The sequence below is a fragment of the Rutidosis leptorrhynchoides genome, chromosome 1 (assembly GCF_046630445.1).
Source record: "Rutidosis leptorrhynchoides isolate AG116_Rl617_1_P2 chromosome 1, CSIRO_AGI_Rlap_v1, whole genome shotgun sequence".
Lineage (NCBI taxonomy): Eukaryota > Viridiplantae > Streptophyta > Magnoliopsida > Asterales > Asteraceae > Rutidosis > Rutidosis leptorrhynchoides.
In genome coordinates, this window is record NC_092333.1 from 131298920 (window position 1) to 131317303 (window position 18384).

General features: G+C 35.6%; 3 protein-coding genes across 3 annotated transcripts; 1 reads left to right on the forward strand and 2 right to left on the reverse strand.

Annotated features, from left to right (window-relative positions):
• Positions 1 to 2005: 2005 nt before the first annotated feature.
• Positions 2006 to 3374, reverse strand: LOC139865038 (uncharacterized). Its single transcript, XM_071853595.1, has 3 exons — positions 3159 to 3374; positions 2938 to 3056; positions 2006 to 2370 (listed from the first exon to the last, which is right to left on the reverse strand). The coding sequence occupies exons 1-3, from the start codon at positions 3339 to 3341 to the stop codon at positions 2118 to 2120; spliced, it is 555 nt and encodes a 184-aa protein (XP_071709696.1). The 5' UTR covers positions 3342 to 3374; the 3' UTR covers positions 2006 to 2117.
• On the reverse strand, positions 3374 to 12824 carry LOC139889172 (uncharacterized). The gene is made up of 8 exons (XM_071872135.1): positions 12741 to 12824; positions 12279 to 12476; positions 7760 to 7885; positions 7087 to 7124; positions 6833 to 7001; positions 6126 to 6245; positions 3453 to 6014; positions 3374 to 3400 (listed from the first exon to the last, which is right to left on the reverse strand). Exons 1-8 carry the CDS (start codon positions 12822 to 12824, stop codon positions 3374 to 3376), a joined length of 3324 nt encoding a protein of 1107 aa, XP_071728236.1.
• A 3067-nt stretch (positions 12825 to 15891) lies between these two features.
• On the forward strand, positions 15892 to 18325 carry LOC139889177 (vacuolar protein-sorting-associated protein 37 homolog 1-like). Its single transcript, XM_071872140.1, has 7 exons — positions 15892 to 16049; positions 16687 to 16791; positions 16947 to 17034; positions 17294 to 17333; positions 17463 to 17509; positions 17863 to 17983; positions 18162 to 18325. The coding sequence occupies exons 1-7, from the start codon at positions 16033 to 16035 to the stop codon at positions 18323 to 18325; spliced, it is 582 nt and encodes a 193-aa protein (XP_071728241.1). The 5' UTR covers positions 15892 to 16032.
• Positions 18326 to 18384: the final 59 nt, after the last annotated feature.

The window sequence follows — 18384 nt, forward strand, 5'->3', positions numbered from 1 at the left end:
CAAGTGCTCTCATCCGGCAGTACGCTGCTTCGAACCGGTGTACCCTGGGAACAGACGTCGAATCTGTTTAAGGGAATTGTGTCAAACACAAGCCCGGTTCAATCCTTCAATTTGGTTAGATCGTTCTATCTTTTCGTTCTTATTATAATTATGTGTTATACATAATTATTATGTTTGTGATAAAATGTATAAATGTTTCAGTTTCGTATACTATATTCCTACAATTAACAAATAGGAAACATTAGCCAATTTACATAGAAGAGATAACTGTAATTAACTGTTTCAAGATCTCCGTAGTTAAATTTAATTATATACCGAAAACAAATATATAGGACATTTATATTTGATTGCCACTTTTTAGTCTACATACATCTTCATCCTTCATTATCATCTTTATTTCATGTACTATATAAGGCTCCTGAAGATGCTCTTGTTGCATGGATCATTCTGATATATTTGATGATACTCTATATATATTACAAGTACTGAAGTCAAAACTAAACTATATACCTTAAATGATCAACTAATAAAGATAAAGATAACATATGAAATAATAAATTAAAAGTTCTGATAACAACTATAAGTAAAAACTGTTTTTAAAATAGAAAGTCAGAGTTTATTATCACCCGGAATGAAATTGTTCAGCATATCAATAATCAGGTCAAAGTCATGAAAGCCACGTTAAGAAGCTTTACACAGTGAGACCATTGTCTATAGCTCGTGAATTCGCTATTCGTGCTTCTATTACTACTTGTGCATCTGATGGATTAATATCTAGTACCAGTGGGAATGCGATTGGCTCTCTTTTCCATTCTTCTAATACTTCTGCCTTTCTTCTAATACTTGCTTGTCGACTGAGTAATAGACGGATGGCGCCAAATGATCGTATCAAATCCGGAATGCGGATAAAATACGAGTGCAAGTCACAATCACGTTAACGGTGAGCGGTTTGGTCTTCTTGAACTCCTCCGAATAACATTGATTACCAGATCCAAATATCTGTTTCGAATCCAGTTAAGGTCAAACTTGGTCAATCATCTGGAGAGAGAAAGATCTCTTATGGACAGAGAAAGTTCTAATATGACAAAATGATATCATCTGCCAATTATAGGCAAAAAGTCAAAGGTTCTTTTCTATTAATGGACACGCGTTACACTCTGATTGGTGAGTCAACCCTTAGTTTTTGGAGATTGACCAGTCAACTTCATAAAATACAGAATATGACCTTTAGGTCTAACCGCTATCCGTTGAGCGCTGTAATCAAACTTACGGTTTTTATGTATTCACGTTTATGGTGACCGGTTCTTCATTCGAATATGCTTTTTGTTGAATTTCTGTAGCTATCCGGATAGCGTATCATTAATAAAAAATGTATGAGATACTCATAATATATTCTTTATTTATTTTTACACACTTTAGTCCCAAGTTGTAAACTATATAAGATTAATATAGACTACTGCAATTCCTTAGTACAAAGTAATCACTATTTTGAAACGGATTTTTGAGCATCCATATAACACATAGGCTCAAAACCTAGTAAACATTATAAAAACGGCTTCACAAATCAAGTTGAGAACATAAAATCGGCAAATCACATTGAAAATAGCGTAATTTGATAATGATCCAAAGTAGGTTATGCCTTTGCACTAAATTGGCTAGTTTGACATTATGACACCTATGCAATCCAGTTTGTAACGGTAATATATATATCTTTTAAAATAGACAATAATATATTATGATTATGAAAAAGTATGCATGCCTAATGTTTACAGGAGAGGATTGCGCGAAGGTTGTAAGAATGTTGTGGGTCATGTGTCAAAATATTACTATGGTTAATAATAAATAAATAAGATAGTAATATCATGGTGAAGAACGAATTGATTTTTGCCCATAAAAAATCACAAACGTTTCACCTAAAAAAATACATATACAAAAAGTAAACAGCAATTTTATTTTGTTACGTGGTAGTGGCCGGTAACATGTTCTCACCGAGTCACGGGCTCAGACTCGGGTTCAGCCCGTGCATTAACGATTATTTAGTGTTCTGTGTTGGTGTATATATAAGAACTAATATATGATCTTTTAATACTACAAGTACAAATGGCTTATTATACTTATCATGGGTTGTCAAGTAACTTGAACCGGTTCCTCACACTGGTGTTTGTTTTTAGCTGCATTACAAGATCTTCTCTTTCAGCTTCAACTTCAGCATATTTCAGGCTCATCTCAAGCAAACGATCACGCACGTCTTTTAGTTCCGTCTCCAATGACGATTTTGTCCTTTCAAAATTTTCTTTTGTTACTACTTCACTTTCAGCCTTTAATTTCCCCGGAGAAGATGAAAGACTATTACGCCCCTCCGTCTTTATCCTGTATGCAATTTCGCTAGAGAATTTAAGAGGAGAGAATTGGTGGGTACAAGAGTTATGATTTTTTAGTTATTAGCTTAAGATTTATTACTGCATTTGTGATACCCATTTTCATTAGTTACAAAAGATGCAAATTCCAAACCATTACTAGTAAATGCACTAATTTGGGTCAAATGGGTCAAACAGGTCGAAAGTGGCCCAAAATGAATTTTTAATTTGTAAGTTATCTTTTATTTGGTTTACCTGGATTTCCGACTCATTTTGCGAGCCAACTAATCCCAGGACAGCTACTGCTTTGCGGCAGCCCGGAGTAACTAACATTTTTAAAACTTTTGGATACAAGTCTTATGGGCAACCCAAACAACCATTTGGACCCATCAAATTAACTTTTTGATCCAACCCATTTTGACACCTTACAGTACACACGATGTCACTGCAACAATGAGAATTTGCGTCGATGTTTGACTCCTAAAAAGTTAATTTTCACTAGACAAGTAAAGTACTTCATCATACTCACCTTTGAAATTATTTAGTTATTTATTTATTTATCTTTTTTGAACAGCCTGACCTTTGAAGTTGAAGTCTGTACTTGTTATTCGCATCTAACGCCTCATCAAGCTCCGCTTCAAGCATCTCTATCTTCGCAGTATAATCAACTTCTTCTTGAGAATGAGTCTCACGAAGACCCTGATACAAATACAAAACACATAAAGTATATCAAATAATTTTTTATTTATTTTTCATTTTTTTATTAAACTCAAAACTAAAAATAGATACAAGAAAACAAACCGTTTTACATTTCGCTGATAGCAACTTCAGATCTTCCTCTAAAGCATGAACTCTCTTCAAACATTGATTCTTTTCACCTTCAAGTTGTTGAACTTTCAACTGATACTGCAAATTCGCACCCTTAATCCTACTAATCTCGTTTTTCAAATCAGCATCTTGCGATTGTGATGTATTTTTAACCATTAGATCACCCTCAAGTTTCGCTAACTTTTCTTCTAACGCCATTTTCTGACTTTTACAATCTTCATATTCAGACATCTTCTCAGCTTTAATCTTTTCATAACTACTAGAAACCGAGCGTAACAAAGTTTCAACGTTACTCTTTTCGTTCTTCAGTTTATCAAGTTTTTGCTTATAATCCAATAACTCATTTTCGAGATTCAAACTCTTATGCAGCTTATCTTTCAAGTTTGCAGATTCTTCAATGAGTTGTTGGCGTTCGTATTCTGAAACCGTAAGTTTAAGTTCCAGATCATTCTCCATTGTCTTTCTTCGTTCTTCTCTCGTTCTGTAACCAGTCAACAACTTTGACTTTTTCTCATAATCCGCCATTAACTTCTTATAACTTTTGTTAACAGAAGCAAGATCACTTGTTACACCTTGAATTTTCATTTCAGACTCTTCACGAACATTTCGAAGCTCGTTTTCAATCATTTCCTTTCGTAAATTAACTTTTTTAAGATCAGATTCCAATTCGGATTTTTCAGATTTCAAACTTTTGATCTCTCGTAAGGCTTCCGAATTTCCCTCTTTTAAATCTTCAACTTCTTTTTGGAAATTTTCGATCTCGGATGTCTTCTCTAAGTACATTTGGTTTAACAAACTTTCTTCCATTGTCACTTTCTCTTTTAATTTCCAATTTTCTTGATTTAATTCATCCAAATGTGAAGAAAGACTTTTTTCTTTGAACATATATTCTTCCAACATTGTATTATACTTTTCTTCTAAATCCGACACCCGTTCATTCGAAATGACCAAATTCTCCCTAGCTCTCATTAATTCGATCTCCAAACACGAACATTGTTCATACAATTCCGCTTTTCCCTTCGTCATATCTTCATACGATTTCTGAAGATTATTACATTCATCGATTAAATTCTCAGCCGATTCTTGCAGTTTCTGCTTTTCGGATTTCACAATTTTACACTCATCTTGAACATTCAACAATAACTTCTCAACATTCTTTAAAGCTTCAACTTCATTTTGAAGATCCAAATTTTCAATTTTGGATTTTTCTAACTCCATTCGTGTGGTTTCACAATCGCGTTTGACCAGAGTTAGTTGACTTTCTAATTCAGACGCACGGTCCAATAACTTGATATTCTCTTCTTCGATTTCAAACAACCGAAGCTCCATTTCGCTCTTAACTTTTTCAAGCTCCATCGCTTTTCGTTCAAGTAACTTATTAGCTGAAACTTGCGAATCGACACTGTTGCTAAGAACAATTAAATCATTTCTTAAATTATCTAAACATTTGGAAGTTATATTACTTTCATTCAATGCATCTTCCATGTTTTCTTGTAGTTCTTCTTTCTCCTTTTCCAAATCACAAATCAAACTTTCGTGTTCCGCTTTCAATCTCTCTAGCTCTCGAATCTTCAAACCGTAATCTTCTAGAAGCTTCCGATTTTCTTCAATAGTCCCGTTTCTATCTTCGATCACTTTCTTTAATTCTTTAATCTCACAAACAAGCTCCAAGTTCTCGTTCGTCACCTCACTACATTCTTTTTCTACCTCACCCACTTTCAATCTCAGCCGTTCGATTTCGCTCATTTGATCTTCTTCAATCTCCTTTCTTTCTGATAGTTTCGACTCCAAATTGTTAATATCTTCTTCTTTAACAGACAATGCAGTTTTGTATTCTTTTTCAAGAGCTTCGATAGTTAGACTAATCGACGTTCTTTCGTGTTCCAAATCACCGATCTTGTTCTCCAAAGCTTGTTCAAGGATCTGCAGATTTGCATGCAATGTCTTCTCCGATTCCTCCATTTGTTGTAGTTTAAGCTGTAAGCTTCTCGTTTCAACCAAATTGTTATTAAACGACTTTTCTAAATCGTTGAACTTTGACTTGACCAAAACAAGTCCTTCGATTTCCACCTTTTGTGTTTCGGTCAACTCCTCCAGTTCTTGTAAAATACACACAAGCTCGATATTCGATTCTTGATTTCTCTTCAGTTGTTGAGATAAATTAATATTCGACTTCTTATGAGCTTGCAGCTCGTTTTCGAGCTCTTTAACAAGTTGACTTTGACTTTCAGAGTTGTACGTTGACTTTGACTCGACTGTATCCTTCTGTTTGATTACTGATTCTTCTAGTAACATCTTTATATGATCAACTTCTTTTTTCAAACCATCACGTTCAGCTCGAGCTGCCGAAAGCTCGATTTGAGTGTCTGCAAGGTTTTTTGATTGATCGGAAAATTTCTCTTTTAGAATCTCCAAATCAAGCGTTAACTTTTGCGAATTTCGTTCCCACATTTTGGCTTCGTCTCGAAGCTCTTCAATGGTGTCCTCAGCTGCTTCTAGAAGGTTCTTTGAAGAACCTACATTCATCAAAGATGAAACAGGATGAACTGGCGGAGGGGGAGGGGTTTCTTCGTACGATTGTTCTTGTTCTTGTTCTTGTTCTTGTTCGCCATGGGTTATTCTTGATTTGAACGATGAGTTGTTAGATTTTGAAATTGATTGATCTTCTTCGATAGGGAAATTGCTTCGAGGAGAACTATTTCGGGAGCTAACGTTGAGATTATGTTTGATTCCACTTAGGTGACTTTTTTGATAGAATCTTTCTTTTTCTAATGAATAGTCAGCAGAATCGTTGTTTTGAGTTGAACCGGATGGCTCGTAAGTTGGTTCCTGCATTTGTGGAACAAGATAATGGAAACATTAGACCCAGTGGTGGCAAATGAGCGGTCGGTTGGGTCAGGTAACATGTCAAAACAGATTAAAATTATGTATCCTATTTACCTTCCACTTGATTATCTGTTTCTGTACAACTCTTAATTCAATTAGTAAAATTGTTATTTCTTTGTCACCTAATGTGTCACTTAATCTGAAAATTGGTATGTGTTTAGGAGACATAGAACCCTTCCGATTAAGAGGCAAATGAAAACAGAACATAATACAGAAAATAAGTAAGCAGGTTCGGTTGATCGTTCTAAGCTGGTTGAACTGGTACAATCTTTGTCCAAATTAATTTATAAAAATCTCCAAAACCTCCTAAATCATTTTTTTCTCAAAATATACTATTTATTTTTGCATAATATATTAATGTAGTAATATATAATATATTTACATGGGACATTTGACCCATTTAATTTTATGGAAAACTTTTTTACTTGATTAACCATCAGTGATAACAACATGAGCCAATTTGACCCACTTGACACCTCTGATTAGAAGAGATAATTGGGTAACTCAATGTAAAATGGACTTTTGAGGTCAAAGTAAAAAAGTTATATTTGGGTTTAATTGATATGGATTAGGATTATTTTCTTGACTAACCACTTAAATTTAACATTCTATGTCTTCGCTGCAAAGTTTTACGCCGTTATGTTTGTTGAGCAACTGTAGTAAGCATAGCTACTTTGGAAGTTAATAATAAGTTTGACCAAAAATAATAAGTTTAGCAAAAAAGGTCAAAGTTTGGACATTCTTGATCACTGTAAACATACCATAATTTTAATTCTTCCAAGAAGAGAAGTGGGACCCAGTTCTTGACTTGAAGTGGATTTAGCACTGAGGTTAATTGAGGCAGCTGACTCAAGTGATCTGCTACCAGCATCATCGTAATCTTCCTCCAAAGGTTCTGCATTCGATCCCAAGTATTTTGATCCTTCGACCCTACAATATGTGTTGATAACTTACAACATTAAGCAAAACAATAAAATAGCGCGCGCAAGAAACAAAACTTATCACAAAAGTGTACCTGACTTTTGTTCTTGGTGTTAGACATTGTATTTTGACCTGATAAACAGAAATTAAAGAATGAATTCAAAACATTCGTGCATAGCAGGTTGTCTTTCGTATAACGGGCCAGGTTACTATTTTAAGTCACTAATAGGTGAAACGATTATAAACCGAATGGTATTATAATCATAAACGAAGTCAAATGGTTCAAACTCGCCGAATGTCAGGCCTAGCGGTATCCAGAAGTCCCGACCTTGAGGTTATGGGTTCGAGTCCTGTTTAGGACATTATTCGTGTAAAATTATATTGAGTGTGTGAGTTTGCTGTTAAAAAAAAAACCACAATGTACTTTACTGCATAAAGGCTCATAAATTTATTTATTTATTTATTTATTTATTTTATAAATAACAGAGTATTTTGAAAATTATAAATTGTATAAAAAACATCATGAATCATGTTTCTTAGGAACAAAAGACTTTTGGGCCTATGTAAGCCAACAATGCACTATGTATCAATCTCTTGAGCTTATTTTATTTTATTTTTTTTGAGAAGAAGCTGAAATTTAAAGAAGCTGTAAAAAGTGAATACTATTTTATGTAATTATCATAATATCATAATTTATGTTGTCCATACATTACTGAAATAATCTTAACATTTAATATGTAAATTTTTATATATAACGTTCGATCCACCTGTAAAATCGTGCCATAGTTGCATTTCTTCAATGGCAATGAAACTGGTGCAGATGATCTTGAGCTTGTATAATAGTGTGCAATATTGAGGGTTGCCTCCCCCAAAATGCCAGATCTAGCAGACCCCTACAACAGAATCAAGTTTTTTTATGTTGAATTAATAATCTAGAAGATAGCATGACATGGTAAACCGAAGTCTAGAAAGAAGAAGACCTATACATGCTACAATTGTGGCAAGAAAGGTCACCTGAAGAAGGATTGTCGGAGTTTAAATAACTCAAATCCTCAAGGAAATATTGCAAGCACTTCAGATGATGGGACTGCTTTGGTTAGTGAGGCAGTGGTAGCAAATGAAGGCAGAAAGACATTTGTTGATGTCTGGTTATTTGACTCGGGAGCTACTTTTCACATGACCCCTAGAAGAGAATGGTTCAAACAATATGAACGTATCTCAGGAGGATCTGTATACAGTTGCAAAGATCATGAACTAAAGATCATTGGAATTGGAGATATCATTCTGAAGATGCATGATGGTACAGTTCGTACTATTCAAGGTGTACGACACGTGGAGGGTTTGAAGAAGAACTTATTGTCTCTAGGACAATTGGATGATCTTGGTTGTAAGATGGTGATACATGAGAAGATCATGATAATCAAGAAAGGCGCGGTTGTACTTATGAAAGGAGAAAAGGTGGGTGCTAATTTATGCATTCTGAAAGGCGAGACGGTACAGGAATTGGAAACATCTGTTGCTTCGAATAGTTCAAGTGATAAAGTTTCTATGACATGGCATCAAAAGCTTGGACACATGTCTGAGCAAGGTATGAAGATTCTTGTTGAAAGAAATCTTATTCCTGGTCTTACAAAGGTATCGCTACCTTTCTGTGAGCATTGTGTAATCAGCAAGCAGAATCGCCTGAAGTTTAAGACATCAAATTCTAGAAGTAAATTGATTGTAGAATTGGTTCACTATGATGTGTGGCAAGCACCAGTTCAATCCCTAGGAGGAGCAAAGTATTTTGTATCATTTATTAATGATTACACTAGGAGATGTTGGGTGTACCCAATCAAGAGAAAGGCGGATGTGTTTGAAGTTTTCAAAGTTTACAAAGCACGGGTTGAACTTGAATCTGGTAAAAAGATCAAGTGTTTAAGGACTGATAATGGAGGAGAATACACTGGTGATGAATTTGGTAAGTTCTGCAAACAAGAAGGTATCAAAAGGCAGTTCACGACGGCATACACTCCTCAACAAAATGGAGTGGCAGAGCGGATGAACAGAACCTTATTAGATAGAACAAGGGCGATGTTGGCAACTGCAAGCTTGGGGAGATCATTCTGGGCAGAAGCAGTAAGTACTGCCTGTTACGTGATAAATCGGTTACCATCAACTGCAATTGAGTTGAAATCGCCGATGGAGATGTGGACTGGAAAACTAGTTGATTATTCTGACCTTCATGTATTTGGAAGTCCTGTGTACGCAATGTACAATTCTCAAGAAACGACAAAGTTGGATCTAAAGTCCAGAAAGTGTTTGTTCTTGGGGTATGCTGATGGAGTTAAGGGGTATCGCTTGTGGGACCCCACTGCCCACAAAGTTGTCATCAACAGATATGTTGTCTTTACAGAAGACAAAGATCTTGAAGATGTTAACACTTCAAAAGAAACTATACCGATACAGGTAAGTAACGAATTTCATAAAGATTCTTCTGAAGCAGTACCAGAACACGATGAAAATCAAGTAGTCGTTGATGAAGCTCCAGCGACTCGTATTTCTAATCGGGAAAGGAAACGTCCAGGGTAGCACTCAGATTATATTATGGAAAGCAATGTTGCATATTGTCTTCTAACAGAGGAAGGAGAGCCAACAACTCTTCGCGAGGCACTAAATCATTCAGATGCATCTCAATGAATGACAGCTATGCAGGAAGAAATTGAAGCTCTTCATAAAAATAAAACATGGGAACTTGTACCATTGCCGAAAGGTAGAAAACCTATTGGAAATAAATGGGTGTATAAGATCAAGCGAAATGGCGATGATCAAGTGGAGCGGTATCGTGCAAGACTGGTGGTCAAAGGATATGCTCAGAAAGAAGGAACAGACTTTAATGAAATATTCGCCCCCGTGGTTCGACTTACAACAATTCGAGTAGTTCTAGCGATGTGTGCTACATTTGATTTGCATCTAGAGCAGCTAGATGTGAAAACTGCATTCCTTCATGGAAACCTTGAAGAAGAAATTTATATGCTTCAACCAAAAGGTTTTGAACTACAAGAGAACTTGGTTTGCAGGTTAAAGAAATCTCTGTATGGTCTCAAACAGGCACCGAGATGTTGGTACAAGAGATTTGATTCTTTCATAATGACCCTTAAATATAACAGACTTCATGCAGACCCTTGTGCATATTTTAAGAGGTTTGGAGACAATGATTTTGTCATTTTGCTGTTATATGTAGACGACATGTTGGTTGCAGGTCCCAACAAAGATCGTATAAATAAGTTGAAGGCTCAATTAGCTAGGGAGTTTGAAACGAAAGACTTGGGTGCCGCAAACAAGATTCTAGGGATGCAAATTCACCGAGACAGAGATAATAGGAAGATTTGGCTTTCTCAAAAGAATTATTTGAGAAAAATCTTGCAGCGTTTCAATATGCAAGGTAGTAAGCCAATCTCAACCCCGCTTCCTACTAATCTCAAGTTATCCTCCGTTATGAGTCCTAGCAGTGAAGACGAGAGGAAGAAGATGTCTCGAGTACCGTATGCATCAGCAGTGGGAAGTTTAATGTTCGCAATGATATGTACAAGACCAGACATTGCACATGCAGTGGGAGTAGTTAGTCGGTACATGGCGAATCCTGGTAGAGAGCATTGGGATGCGGTTAAGAGGATCCTAAGATACATCAAGGGAACCTTAGATGTTGCATTATGTTACGGGGAACGAGAATTTATTGTCAAAGAGTATGTTGATTCAGATTATGCAGGAGATATTGATAACAGTAAATCTACCACTGCATATGTTTTCACACTTTGTGGTGGAACAATAAGCTGGGTTTCAAAACTGCAGTCAGTTGTGGCCACGTCAACAACAGAGGCAGAATATGTAGCAGCTACTCATGCTGCTAAAGAGGCAGTATGGTTAAAGATGTTGTTGGAGGAACTCGGATACAAACAAGAGAATATCACTCTATTTTGTGACAACCAGAGTGCCTTGCATCTTGCAAGGAATCCAGCATTTCATTCAAAGACAAAGTATATACGAGTTCAATATCACTTCATTCGCCAGAAAGTGGAAGAAGGAATCGTGGATGTGCAGAAAATTCATACTGACAACAATGTGGCTGATTTTCTAACAAAGTCGATCAACTGTGACAAGTTTATTTGATGTCGTTCCTCATGCGGCCTAGCAGAAACGTAAGCAACATCATTGACAAGGAAGGATTAACGTGTGAAGATTGATTTAGCTTCAATCAAATCTTCAAGTGGGAGATTGTTGAATTAATAATCTAGAAGATAGCATGACAAATTCAATTTGATCACAACTTTCATATGGTTTTCAAGTTGTTTACAACTTTCATATAGTTGTCAATTTGATTACAACTACCATATATATGACAACTTGATTACAACTAGCATATGGTGGTCAAATTGTACACAACTTCTTCATTTTCAAGTAGTATAAATAGAGCATCATACATGCTCATTTATACATCCCAAAATCACAAGTGTTCTTGTATACTAAATGAGTCTATAGAGAGTTAGTGAGTGTTAATCTCCTAATCACAAGAGATATAAAGATTGGTGCTTATCCTTGTAATTAGTGAGAAGTGTAATTCCTATTATTCTTATTAGTGAAACGTTTCTTTCCTTGCCCGTGGTTTTTACCATATTGGGGTTTTTCACGTTAAATCTTGGTGTTTCTTTATTGTTTTTATTTCAAATATTACTAGCGGTTTGCTATAATTCGGTGTCGCTTTTCTCTACAAGTGGTATCAGAGCTAGTCTATAGCCCCGATGTGGTGGACAGCGCAGTGGGCGCACCCCTGAGCGCACGCAGCGATGTGGCGCACCCCTCGGTCTTGAGCAGCGATGAGTGGACCCAGCTCTCGTTCGAGGGGACCCTGGCACGATGAATTGATCTTGGAAGCCTTGTATCGAAATCTCCCTGCCCTCCCACCAGGTTGAGAGTTCCGAGTTGGCGGCGGTAAAGGTTGGATCCGGACTATCGTTGGAGGGGAGGCCCGGATGGACTTGGGTTTGAGGGGAGGTTTGTAAGGGTGCAAACCAAAGTCCCACATCGGTCATGAGACAAAAACAAATGTATGTATATAAGTCCAAGGGGAAGTCATTCTATCACCAATTTGTTTTAGAAAAGGATGGACTCTTGGCTTATATTGCAGGACATTGTGCTTGGGCTATACGATCCTTACATTTTACATAACCCCAAATAAAAAAAATAAAATAAAAATAAATAAATTCAATTGACGAGTTTTGAAGTTTTCAGGAATAAGATAATTCATACCATAGAAACAACGAATTTGTAAAGATGTTCTTCGAGCTCTTTAGACGAGTCGTAGTTTGAAATCCATATAGACTCTGATAATGTTTCTGTCCATTGACAACTCCCATTTAGAACCAAAGCTTTGTTTGATCTTGCAACTGTTTTTCCTGTTTCCACCGAGATTATGGACACTAATAGCTTGTCCCACACTTTCGGTACCTAAGACAACATAATTCCCAACCAAAATAGTATTTACTATCCATAAAATAATCATATCGTATGATCAAATTCTCATGGCACGACGAGAATCATGATCATATGTATCTTAAAAACATCAGAAGCTACAAGAATCGATAAACATCCCAACAACAATTGTCCCCAAACAAAAAATACACAGGTTACAAAATATGAACTATTGTTTACTTTATAGTTCTACACCGATCACAATTTACAGAAATGATTGATGAATTTATCATTGTTCACCTGAAGAGCTTGAAAATTCGAAAAGTTGAAATCAATCCTCTCGCCTGAACTCGGCGACTTCCCATTTCTTTGTGCGCGAAACATCTTTATCGGTTTGTTCGTATGATCAACAACAAAATCACTTGCTGCTTACAAAAACAGAATACATTGCATGACAATGAGATTATTTATCTTCCAACTGTTTTATGTCATTAGTTATGAAATAATGATCACAATGCTGTGATATTAACAATGAAAAAATGGTTGTTAGTGTTACCTTTTTTTCTTTATTGTTGCTTCCATTTCAGCAAAGGAGAGATGGGGGTATCAAGGACAAAAAAAAAAAGCCGGCATAGGTTTTGTTATTTAACATTTCTTGATTGAAGTAAGAGCACGAAATCACCCCTTGTAGTTTAATAATTGACAATTTTCGTCCCTACTTTACTATAATAAGCTTAAACTTTTGTTCTTGGAAATATGTTTGTTATGTATTGAAAAGATGAATCGTCTCTAACCCTAAGGTGGTTGCTTTGTGTTGTAGACCGATATCGCTAATGAAGACACAAATTCAATGCTGACAAACTGCTATAATGTTGATGTGAACCTTCAAGCGTAGGTTGGTTGGTTACAAAAGAAAAGAGTTGGCACTTTCTTATTAGTGTTTTTTTACATGTTATGTTAAAACATGGCCTATTGCACGAATAAATCTTTCATTATTGAACGTCCTTTCTTCAGTAGCTGCTTTTAAAAATGTATTATTTGTAAAATTGAGTTTTTATTAAGCCACTCAATAGTACATTATTCGTCAAACTCATCAAGGGTGTCTCTAGTTTTATTAACTATTGAGGGGGCGTTTTGCAATTTAACATATATTACATAGATTTCTTTTATTTTGTAAATTTTCATTAGTTTGCATTTGGCAGGGTCCAAAAACGGCGTTAATTCCTTAGCTTTGTTTTCATCTAAAACGAGAGTATAAATATATACTTTTTCACAATATACCTTTTAAAATGCCTAATTAATAGTAATTAATTAATTAATTGTTTCCTCTTAAATATGTTAAATTAATAGTGACTTCCAAATATAGCATTGGAATATTGAGGTATTTGATCTGATGCTTCTTCTACAATGGAGTTGTGTCTCTCCAAGGTGTTAATGAGACGTGGGCGAAGTCGGAATCGAGTAACTTTTTTTTCTTTCTATTTCTCATTTTACAATTACAATTATATTGTTAACAAATAAGCTAGAAAGTTCAAATTCAATTAAATGTGGTTCCTGTTTAGTGTTTACATATACAGTAGTAATTTTTACCAATCAACAAAGCCTCTCAAGTTCATAAGACATGAGAAAATTCAAATCTTGAAAAAATGTCAAAACAGAGTATTTAACAAGTTATATATGAGCCTAATCATCAGCAATCTAAGGGTCATGATTCCTCTCCATAATTTACCTTCTAAGCATCGCCTTCCCTTTTTGAACTCATTGTGTGTCAACACATGTAAAGTAAACTACGCTAAGGTGGTCACAAACTTTGAAAACAAGCGTGATTCTCTTATTTTAGATGTAATAGTTTTTTTTTTTTTTTTTTTTTTTTTTTGTTTTTTTTTTTTGGCGATTGAAAATTTAAAAAACAAAGGACTCTTCTAACAAGAAGCTAGAAGAAACCAACCAAACAATTACAATGGATAACATAACTAACTATTCCAACTAACAACATGATTACTTCTATATGTAATCCAACCAAATAGAAATTACATATAGTCAATCAAATTCATTTTCGAGTCCGAATGTTGTTAAAAATGATACAGTTACGATGTCTCTAAAATATGCACAAAGTAGTTCCTTGATGAATAAAGAGAGCTTACAAAGAGTTATATAGAGCAATACAATGAGCCAAGCCTTAAAACTATCTATAGTACAAATGGGTTAACGAATTGCCTAAATAATCGTTAACATCCCCCGCAATTGGAGCGGGAGAGGAGCGTACAGTCAAACCGGTACGAAATTTTTCAAAGAGCGCATATGGTAGGCCCTTCGTGAAGATATCTGCATAGTGGTAGTGACACGGCACATGTAGAACACGATTACACGGACTTGGCCTTTTACCACAAAATCCCGTGCAAAGTGAATGTCAATCTCAATGTGTTTGTCCTGCTGATGTTGTACCGGATCAGAGGAGAGATAAATGGTACTAATGTTGTCACAGGTAAACAAGGGTGGCTAAAAAGAAAGGACAATGAAGCTCGCGGAGAAGGTTACGATCTAGCATGTCTCACCATCGGCATTAGCGACACCACGATATTCAGCCTCTGCACTGGAAGGTAATGTCTCCTATCTCAAGCCCATAAAGTTCTGCATTTAGCTCGAGAGTTATTGAGTGTTTGTTGTATTGAAACACCTTCTCAGACCATCTCTAATGGGGGCGTGTTAGCCCTTGTGTACCCGCAACACTGTCTTCAACACGCCTCTAGTACGACGTGTTGGAGGCCTTCAAGCTTGACATGTGTGCTAGGAGCACGGGAACAAAGTTGGCGTCCAGATTTAATGGCCAATTTTGATTGGTCCAAATTATTTTTTTTTTAATTTTTATTCACTATTTCACCCAACTTCCAATAATATTTTAACACATCACCCAACACGCCACTCAACATTCCACTCAATTATTTCTCAATTTACTAGCACGCCCGCCACGCACCCCATCCCTACCCATCAACAGGCCAACACGTCCGTCATGGTTAAAGATGGTCTCAATGAAGATCCAAGCTTCGTGAGCGGTCACAAGTTCCAAGTTACGTTCAAGTAACGGCTTGGAAATAGTAAGAAAAATCCATGTAGGGCCAATCCCCGTTCGCCAAGTCACCCAAAATCACTGTTGCAACCGACTTCGAAACGGGTAGCCCCGACCCGCTAACACCGTAGCACTGTATTTTTTTAGAGTAACTCAACGGGCCAATCCCCGTTCGCCACATCACCCAAAATCACAGTTGAAACCGACTTCGAAAACGGGTCGGCCCGACCCGTTTACACACTGATATTTTATTTTTTTTGGTTTACGACCCGCGGCGGAGGTTGCCCAAAAAACTACTCCGTAGTTGCTTTCTAATTTTTCTCAGTAGGACCCGCAAGTGATAACTTTTTCTTCTTTACCCGAGCAAGCAACAAAAGAAAAAGGAAAGCGTACGGAAAATTCTTGGGACTTTTCATGATATGAATTTTGTGTTTGGATTAATAACTTCAACAAATCAAAATAGTTAAAAGTAGGCATCTTTGCAATCTTTGATCGTCACTCAGTCAACCCCCTTCGATTTCAATCATGTTCAAATCATTCTGGTAACTTTCAATTTCTTCAATTCATGTCCAGGGTTTGATATTTCTCCAAATTTTTGTATTATTACTCATGATTTTCTTTATATTTATTTAAAATTTAGTAACTTTTCACAATTGATCAAGATTATATTTGAATGGAAGAGTTAAAAGCTATTTTAGTACTGTAATTGTTTTTGTAGTTGATTGTAATTTGTAATCATCAATTAAATTGAACAAGTAACTTAAGAACTCATAGTTTAGGAGGAAAGGGAATTAGTATCATTTTTGGATGTTTTCATATAATACTCTAGTCTCTACAAATAACATTAAATAAATATTAGTATATCTTGAAGTCTAATATTTTAAAGTGCATCAATATCATTAATGGTTTGTAATGGTATTCAAACCTCGCTAGCGATTATATATCGAGATGGCCAGAGAACGTGTATGAAACAGTCACTGCGTACATCTGAGTAAATTTTATCCAGATAGCATAAACAAGGAAAACCTTATATGTTTCATATTTTAAAGTCTTAAGGAAGAAATCAGCTAAATTTAAGTGAATTATACCATTGTTTGAGTCGTATGATGTGTGTATGATTCGCCTAAGATGTGGTACTTTAGTATGATTTTTTATTTTTTATTTTTACTTTTATTTAAGGGGTTCTGAAGAAGAAGGGCATAATACGCATACATATGGGGAAAGGCCCGTATCCCGAATTCCACCCGAGGCTGCAGGGATCATCCACGTATTAAAAAACAAAAGGTTTGCTCGTATGCTTAGCATATCTTATACAATACATCGTTACTTAAAACAGTAGATAGGGTGTTTCATCATGTTAGATAAGTGTTATTGTTTTGTGTCATATAATTTGTGTATAAATGATTGAATCCGTTATTTTGCATGTGAAATTCTTATAGCACGAATGAGCTGCAGAGGCTTTTGTCCAACAAAGATGCGTATCAACAATTTTTACTTTCGCTCGATGTGGTCCAAACTCAGATTCGGGTAAGGCATCTCATTCGTAAGATAATTTCAACTATTTGTTTATGAATAGGTCAATTTGGATTATGTTTCATCTTAAATGGAGTGGTTCAAACATCTAGTTAAAATGGAATTGGGTCGGAGTGGCTCAGAAATTGACCAAAATGTATTTTTAATGCATACAACATCATAATTTGCTATATTTCAAATTGATATATTCAAACCATGGTTTATATTGGTTTCTTGATTCATTTTTTTTTTTTTTTTTCATTCTTAATATCAGCTGAGGAATGAACTTAAAAATGAAACTATGCAGCTTGCAAGTAAGTTCTCCATTAATATTAATATTTAAATATAAATTATGTTATTCTAAAACCGAGCAACAATTACGTCTTCAAAATAATCGGTTACAAGATTTACATATGGGCGACAAATCAATGTTTTTTTTGCAGATCACAACTTGGAAAAAGAACCGCACATTAGGGAGTTGCGAAACCAGGTTAGTACTTCATGTGGGTGTGTTGACCTGTTTATCTTAATATTTAGTTAAATGATCAAACTCTTACGGGTTTAATCGGTCGAAATTCGTAAAAAGTACATAATGCACAAAAAACATATAACCTAAGTCATAGAAAAATTTAAGTACTGAAATAATGAGTCTTGAATTCTCATTTTACACACTAAAATAAAGTCAAATTATTTTGGACAAAGTGTTTCAGGTCAATCCAACCTCATCCGTACCAAAATATTCCCGTTTATTATCTGCTCTGCTCAATGCTTCCATTTTTAACTAAGGGCTAGTGATTGTTAGAGATATTTTTTTATATTTATATTATTTATTACTATATACAGTGTCAAATAATTCGTGCTACCGAATTAGCTGCTGCTCGAGAGAAACTAAATGATCTTGAAAAGCAAAAACAAGAAATCCTCAGATTTTATTCTCCTGCCTCTTTGCTTGGTCGTCTGCAAGGTAAAGTTTCTGTTTATATTTTAAAAATGTTTATTATGTAATATATGATATGATTAGAGAAGTTATATCATTTCTATAATACTCTACACTTTTGAATGTAGATGTTATATATTTACAATACACTTTGGACAACTTTCGACCCATATTACTGTTTGACCCGTTTCATGGTTATGTACAGAGTCAATGCATAAGACAGAAGATGAATCAGAAGCTCTCCACCAACAGCTTCTCAATAGAGAAATCGATCTCACCACTTTTGTGCACAAGTACAAGAGGCTTCGAAATGTGTACCACACACGTGCCCTCACCCATCTTGCAAGCAGTACGTCTTTGGTCACTTAAAGCGGTTCACCCTTTCATAACTTCTGTATATATTGTTTGCACCTTAAGCTATGAAAATG